Below are 8538 nucleotides of genomic sequence, written 5' to 3'. Positions count from 1 at the left end.
CCGGGCAGTGTCTCAACCCACAACTTCTTTTAGTGCTTAGCTTTTTCCTTGAGCAATATTCCTTGGAAACTTGCACAGTTTCCCCAGTCCCCAACCTCTGCATGCACATTAGCTCCCTCTCCTGTTCACCTCGCCCGCATGTTCTACTACACTGTAGTGAAAGATAAGTGGGATTAAAGGGACGGCATTTAAAGAGAAATTTGAGTTTGTAGCGATTGTAGCGATGTTGAGTCCAAGATCTTCTTTTATTAAATTCCATTTATTGAAGCCTCAACAGTGTGGCTCGCCATGGGACCTCGGATGTAGGCCATTGAGTTGGCGTACTACCCCAACACCCAGGCTGCTACCGAATAAATTTACATAGTAGGGTGGGGGGAGATGGGACACCTTTAACACATAATATCCAAATTGCCTGATCGTGTTTTAAACAATTAACAACGGTCTGTGGAAGCCATCTCCCCCACCCTACCATATACAACACCCAGGGTGCTACCGCATGTATTCATGTACACATTACTTACTTTAGTCCAAGGTTCCGGGACCCATTCCGGGGAGCATGCGACCAATGAACACGATGTTTCAGATTCTGGTTTGGGAGATGGGCACATCAGGTCGGGTCTGGGCTCCCCCCTTGATGCATGAGACTGGTCTACACCTTCAGGCATGTACCGACACTCCACCATTCGTGTTTGGACTCCTCGCCCACACGTAACACTGCACTCTCCGAACTGCCCAAGTTCCCACCTAAGAGAAAAATCGTTAAAAAGTTGTTCAAAATTTAACCTGAGAAGAAGTCGGTAAAAGAAATGAAAAAATATGCCGAAGATCTCACCTAAGAAAAATTGTTAAAAAAATTGAAAATTTTTTCTAAAGTTTTTACATAAGGAAAAAGAATGTTTAGAACTTTTGACCAAGATTTGGATTCGACTCCTAATCCAACAGTCGTGTATTGGAGGTCAGGGCAAGGATTTGGGGAAATCGATTTAGATCTTTTACAGATTATATTACGTTTATAGAACCGCGTGTGTATTCCATATTCGGTTGTCTTAATCGATTTGACACGCTTATGACGTAAAATAGCTTAACAGCAACGTTCTATATTTCATAATTCGATATTTTGCTCCGGCTGGCCCAGCTTAGAACCATGAGAAAGTTTCCACTGATTTGGAGACGCTTTAATGTTATCGCGCGAGGTTTAAAAGGGCATAAGTGCCTAATATGCGCCTTCGAACAACAACATTCGTCTCGTAAAAGGTATCAAACATGATTTGAGATATAGATTTACATTGAAAAGGTCTGAAAAGAAGCGCGGAATGACACCCAACAGCGACCTAATCCGTCTACTTAGAGTCATGTTTCCCTAAGCCCCGTTAACCCAGCCGGGAATAAAAGAGCCGCCGACGGATAAAATGTTTTCTCTGTATGGGTTAACGAGTTGGCGAACACAATGTGCCATTGAGACAAAACATAAATGCAATTGTTTCATCTGCCGTTCACGCCCGATTAAATTATTGAACAAACGAAGCGAAATAACCGCAGCAAGACCAAATTCCGCCATTGACGGTCGAAAAAACTTTCCTTTTTGTTCTACCGACAAAGCGTGGCCATTGTTACGTGCATATTACGTCATAGGCACGACAAACAACGCCGTACAAACATGGTTGCGGGTACCAAGTGTATAAGATATCATTGTGGAGAAACAATTAATCAAAACCTAGACAAGCAGTGCTTAAGCATAAGGGTATTAAACTTAACCCAATCTTAAACCAATATATAGGTATAGAGCGCACGTATGACGTACTTGCATATAACAATTTCTCCAAACGTCACTCAAACCAAACATGGCGAGCTGTAACAGCAGCCTCAACAAAATATGGTAATTCGCATAAGAGGAAAACAGCAGCGCCTTTCCAAACCATAACAAATTTTCTTAGCGAACCCAGAAATGCAGGTGCTTTTTATATTCTCATGGATGTAGGTCGAAGGCCGGTTTTATGAGTTAATTGGATTGCGGACGTGGGTTTAGTTTACCGTGAAACAGGTTTCGATTATTTTTTACTATTTTTAGTTATGGCCGCTAAAAAGCATTGAGAAAGCCAATAATCCTACACGGTGGGTTCGAGGGGTTGCCCGGTGTTTGTGAGCATACTGTCCAGTCATAAAGTTTGCACTAAAACAACAAATGGGTTTAGTCTCAAATAAAAGCAGTGACCCGCACTTTTTGAGATTACCCACTTCTAAAACTCATTCGTTCTCTCCAAAGGAAACCGTTTTAAAACAGCGTTTGAATCGCAAGCAATTAAGCAGCAAGTGTGGAAGAGTTTGCCCTCTTAGGAAAGGTCAGTTGGCTTTTTATAAAGAGTTGAAAACTATCATATGAGACTAAATGAGACGTCCCCGCAATGTTATTTTAAAATCTTAAGATTTGGCAAAAAGGTGGAAACATAAAATATGATTCGTCCTCGGCTCTTGTCAGATGGGGATATATACGGTACAAAACATCGTAAAAATTTGGCAGAAAGGGTAGAAAAATAAAATAGGATCCCTTTGGCTTAAAATGCTATTTGTATGCAACTTTAAATCAGCAATACCACCTACTACGTAATCGCATGTCTCCTTTGACCCTTAGAGGAAAGATTTGTCCAAGGTACTTAAAACATAGGGCACGTATATGGCCTATCGGCTGGGTATCTTTTGACCCGTGGCGATAAGCGTAAGGGCAAATTGGAACGTGTGTAGTACCCAAACAAGTAGTGCGTTTGACCCTTGAGAAGCTTAGGAGTGGTCAGTGACTCATTTTCAAAAGCAAATTACCCTGTTAGTGGGTTACGTTACAACCTCTACTGACACTGGTGATTCAGGGGGCGGGACAACTCATTTTCGGATCTGGTATTAAGGAGCCTATAAACGGTTGCTCTTTGTGCTAAGATGAAAATTCGACAGGCATCATAGGCTGAAAGCGGAGCAAAATACCGCGAGTCTTAGTTATAATCTATCAAAATGGTGTGGACGTTTTCTGGAAATTACTAAGTGGTGGAATCAGGTTAAGAATCAAAGCTATAGCCACGATAAACAAAGGGTTTGACCCAGCAATAGAAATTCAATTTGAAATCCTCTTGAAGGAAACAACGGCCCCTTTGTTTGAGGCGTTTTCAAATAAATATTGTTTGTTCCGCTACCGAAGTGAGCACCCGAAATTGAGCCAAGTTTAGTTAGCCGGGCAGGTATTCTCCTACGTCGACAGCTAGCAAACAGAGCAATGCCGTGAATGCAGCGGCGTTGATACTACTACGATAACGGTATCTGGTTTTAAGTGTCTGTAAACATCGCTTCAGATGGGCTCGCAATTTCGTGGCTGGGCTGTCCTCACACAATTACCAGCATGGCTGTTGCGCGGATGAGTAAGGCGGTGTGGGGTTGGTCCCACCGTTCCCATTACAACCGAATGTTCGGTTTCTAATTGGGCTTGAAAAGTCGGTGTGACCGAAGCCCCGCATCCGACGTTGGGCGTGAGGTATGTTTGGTTAAGCTAAGGTGACTCGACCGGACTCGCCAAGTTAAACAAACAAAAACTGGCAACAATCAAAACTCGAAAAGCCGCAGAGGTAGTTTTAAAGGCAGGGCTCATGTAACTCAGTTTCAAGTCACCTTAGCCCTAATTACCTGAACACAAGTGCAAGCGGGATGTGTTACATTTCGAGCCTTAAAATTGTTGTCGCATATAACTGGTCTAGTAGTTTAGATTATAAAGCTGCAAAGGAGACATAAATTACATGCCTTGCACCTCGCTCTTGCTACAAGTGGGGATTGGAAAGTTACATTTATCTCAAGGACGCGTTTTTAGCGATGTCGTAAGAGCTATTATGTCTGGGTGGGTTCACGCCGTTTTAAAGTTCATCGAATGGATGAAACCGTCCAGGGCTTGCCTTATTATGGGATTACATTACGTAGAAGACACTAAATATAGCGGAGTGCTCAATTCACGTCACATTAATATAAGTGAAGCAATTGACGATCATTAATGACTGTATGTATAACATCGATTCTCCTACCCATAACTTTCAATTAGCTGCATTCCAAAACGAAATAAACAACGCCCATTCAAACGCTTAATTAAGCTAACGGCCGGCAGGGCCACATACGCGAAAAACCGCGCAATGACGTCATCAATAGCTCTTTGTTCTTTTAGTATATGACGTAACAAAGAATTACAGACAAATCTATAAAATTTGTGCTGAATCGGCCACGATTCCCGCGATTGTTTCCGTACTTGTAGATCGATTATCTAGTTTATTTATTTTAAGCAGAACGTCTATTTTAGGAACAAACTACCGACACGTATTAGTGTCTCGTGGCAAATTTAGAAACTTGCGCCCATTAGTTCCAAATTAAGGATAATCAGGTAAATTGACCGCTAACTGGAAACGAACAAAAGCGCAAACATTCAGACTTGACGTGGAGCATCGAGCGTAAACTAGTTGAACCTTGCTTGGATGATAAATTCATTTTAAGCAACTACAAGTGACCGTTGGCGCCGAGGCTTCACTGTTCAGGCGATTGCAGCCGAAATACACTGGGTTCAAAACTCAATACTGGGAGCAATACTATAATAGTTGTATGTTTCCTGGACAAGACAATTAACAGCCATTGCTCAAATTGGGGTGTTTGGCACCAATTTGTCGCTTAATGGGCAAACTATGTCTTAAATTTCAGGCCCCTTGTCATGCCACGCTTCTAGACCTTACCCACATATAATAGAATAAAAGCTACCGATGACAAGTCGTTTACACGTACGCAACGATACGATAAAACTGATTTGGCGTCAAATTTTGTTCATAAACCACCGGGTTCAGACGAAGGAATAAATTCCCTGTGACTTGACGGAACTTACCTGTTTGGGAGACCGTATGTTGAAACAGCGAGAAGAAGAAGAATGAAATAACTGAGAAAACGTGGTGCTGGCCACGCGGGTTTCCAACTAAAAACAGCTGAAGTCTGACTATTGTTTCTTGCCTTTATATGCGACCGGCGCCGCACAAGAGTCTGAGGCGAGCTCATGGTACAATGCGTTGACATTACTTCCGGAGTTGGCGAGCCGCTAATTGAAAACTTCCATTTTGTGCGCGGAAACAAAGTTCTCGCATGAAGCTGGTCCTCGGTTGGCAGCCGTGACGTGATTCCACGTGACGTTGAGGCATCTTGTCGTCTTTCCTCGCGCTGCATGTTAACAGTTTCATCTGGATCGGTTCCGAGGTTTGGCCGCGTTTTATTCCACAAATGACGACGGCGAGCGAAAGAAAGTTTACTACGTGGAGTGCGGTTAGAGGATACGTCATGGCCCAGTTTACCCGGGCAAGCCACAGGCAACGTTGGCTGATAGCAACAACAACATACGTGGCTGCTATAGTAATCTAAACCCACTAAGGATCCTTGTAGGCGCTCGAGTGTTTCTAGCGAGTGCTCCGACGATCGCATTATTGCTTCCGTAGACGGCGATTGCGAATTGTGGACCTTCTTCATCGTCGTATCATCTCTTTTGGCCGGTGATGCAGTTGTTATTTTAGTAGCTTGTGTAATTCTCCAACCCCCAAGTGCTTCTTGCTCGGCCAAGCGTGTACAATGGTGCTAAACCTTTGGCGTTAATCACTTCCGAGTCTTATCCTCTCAGACAACAATTTACAGCAATATTACAAATCTTGACATAAACAGTGAATACTTTATACTGAGTATCGTGGTGTTGGACTAACCTCTAAGCGTCAGATTACTGCAATACTTTAAAATGGCAGAAAGATTAGGGGATTACGTTACACGGTTTTATTAACAGTAAAGTTTTAGTATAAGCAACTTCATTATTCAGAGCAAAAAAAGTTATAAGATGATATCAATCTAAATACGTCGATGGGCCTGTTGGGGACAATACCTGGCTTTTTTAAGTCTTATATAACTTTGTATACAAACATTTAATTACTTAGCGCTGCTTCGACTGCAGTTTACCCGATTCACGAGGCGTCGTATGTCAAAATAAGTGACCACTGTAATTGCGAAACCGTTACAAAACAAATTCCTACGGAAAGGTAAGAACAGGACAATTTTTACACGGCAGTCGATTGCACCCGGCCGTTTTTTTCCGGTTAGGGGACCCTTAAGCGTTGCGCAGGGTTAAGCCGCTTAAAACCAACTAAAGGAATCTAAGACCTGGGGGTAACTGGATACGGAATGTGGGACGAGCTGGACAGTTAAAAATCTGCACGAGAGAAATCAGCGGCTAACGTATTTTGGGAGGTATCCGGCTGTTTCCTTAGAACGCGAAACAAAACACACAAACGAGAACCCGCACCTGCCGGTAACAGCAAGCAGATATCCATCATCACGGCCACCTTGCCATAAGGCGACAACCTCCCTAGTTTTAAGTAAATCCGCAGAAATAAAACAACACATCTACCCGCATCGTTTATTTAACACTGCGTGACAAGCTTACCCATCATCGTTATAAAACCACTGCTTCTCAACCTCTGGTTGGGTAACGATTTTAAACTGGGTCACCATTTGACTTTGGTGGGTACGGTACAGAACAATTTACACTACAACTTTTATCTTAAACTTTTTATGTTTTCTTTGGCGGAGCAAAGTGGACTCTGGTTTCTACTATGTAACTTTATTTTAAATTATCATATAATTTTATAATTAAAACAAGTGGCTTATAATATGGCTTTTAAAATTGTGTGGCTTAAGTTTCTATTAGTTTAAAACTTAAAATGTACTGCCATAAAAAATCTTTTAAATAAACTGCCACAAAAAAAGTTTAAATCTTTTTTTTAAAGCATGTGTCAACGAATAGTACCAAACACTGCGTTTTCTCTACTTAAACCAGCATCTTATTCAAGCTGTATTTTATTAAAATATGCATCATGCCATACACGCTGTATTGCACAAGGTGCATTAATAACGCTTTGTGTCATGCATGCTTTGTAAATTAGCGAGACAGAACGCCCTTTTGACAACTTGCGTACACAAATGTAATTCCGTTTGAAAGACAACAGACAAGTTCGCATACATCAAACTTGTATGCAAGCTATCAGGGGTTAGAACCGGAACCAAACGGGCTAAAATGGCCAATTTTTTATTCGACCCATTTATTAGTAAACAAAGAATATTTACAAGCGTTGTTAATTGTTGAAACACGACCAGCAAGATAGATGGGTCTTAGACGCCCACAGTATATATAGTAGGGTGGGGGAAGATGGGACACCTTTCCACTCTATTTTCTTGTCCCATTTAGTAGTAAACAAAGAACACTCAAAGAATTATAAAAACCGTATCTTCACGACTCCCATAGACCGTTGTTAATTGTTCAAAACACGATCAGGATATTTCAATATTATGTGCTAAAAAGGGTCCCATCTTCCCCCACTCTACTATACCATGCCAACCCCACAGTACTATAACTTCAAACTGTATTTTATTATATTATACTAATGCGAAGTAACGTGTCGAGCTTTTCCTAAATGTTCTCTCGCTTACTTTTTGGATCATGAGCGAATTTTTCCTCCCGATTTCAATCTAGTTGTTGAAAAAGTTTAGTTATTTTTGGAAAACTGTGGTAAATTGAAGTAGGCGATAATGTGGGTCTAGCTTTGACTACGGAGCATAACTGTATCTCAATGAATATGAATTACACGTGTTAAACCACACGCGACCTTTGAAAAAGGTGGGCCGATTAAAACGATAGTAGTGGGTGATAGGGTTGAAGTTTCAACACAAGGGTAACAGTCTAATATTTCTGAAGCTACCTCGACCTTTCTAAGAATGGGAAACTCGATCGTTAAACACGCTTGCGGTGAAGGACCCGTATTTATTCCAACCACAAGGGTTGACGACGTTTGCTCAGCGGCCGCGTACTGTTTGTGTCAGGGCAAGTCACAACAATGACGTATAGAAGCTTATGGGACACCCTTGGCACTGTGGGTCGTATTCAGGTAAGTGGCTGATGTGCAAAACAACCACAATGCTTCCGGGTAAGTTTGGGGCCGACTTTCTACTGTCACGGGTTACTTGCAACGAAAACTAATGCTCTGTATTGTAGACCTACACCCCCGCTACTAAAGCAGTCGTCAATTTGAACTTACGACGACCTGATGCTGGTAAACAGTATTGTGACAAAGAAGCGACTTGTGCAACTTTTGAATCAAGGGCGGCAGTTTACTTCTCCTTTTAGCGACAAAGTAAATATTAAACCGCGAACTTCTATACACGTCAGCCGTAAAGCTCTTGATATGGCACATACGACAATTAAAGTTATAATTCCCATCGAACAATACCCACACTGTCGAAGGCGACAGGAGGGACATTGTTCTCACTGGAATTCGTAACATGCCACCCCACGATTTTTCGAAACTCTTGAAACTTAAAAAACGGAAGTGCAAATATTTGCCAAAAGTTGAAACACGAATGCAATAACCAACCACGGGTTCAACACTGTAAAAACAGAGACCATAGGATACGCTTTAAGCACTTCGCAGAGCAGGAAGTCCGAAATAC

The 8538-nt window shown here is 41.9% G+C and overlaps 1 protein-coding gene across 3 annotated transcripts in view; it reads right to left on the bottom strand.

Moving 5' to 3' along the window:
• LOC100186792 (ADAMTS-like protein 1) overlaps positions 1-8538 on the bottom strand; it is a 49260-nt gene that overhangs the window by 13379 nt on the left and 27343 nt on the right. For 2 of the 3 annotated variants that reach the window (XM_026834147.1, XM_026834149.1), the window contains 2 exons: positions 522-744; positions 2-151 (listed from right to left, as the gene is read on the bottom strand). In XM_026834147.1, coding sequence (XP_026689948.1) covers positions 2-151; positions 522-744 — 373 coding nt within the window. The remainder of the gene's footprint in view (position 1; positions 152-521; positions 745-8538) is intronic. The other variant, XM_026834148.1, reaches the window with a different exon arrangement.

Source organism: Ciona intestinalis, chromosome 4, assembly GCF_000224145.3.
Source record: "Ciona intestinalis chromosome 4, KH, whole genome shotgun sequence".
Taxonomy (NCBI): domain Eukaryota; kingdom Metazoa; phylum Chordata; class Ascidiacea; order Phlebobranchia; family Cionidae; genus Ciona; species Ciona intestinalis.
The sequence above is the reverse complement of the archived record's forward strand: the minus strand, read 5'-3'. Positions and strand labels throughout refer to the sequence as shown.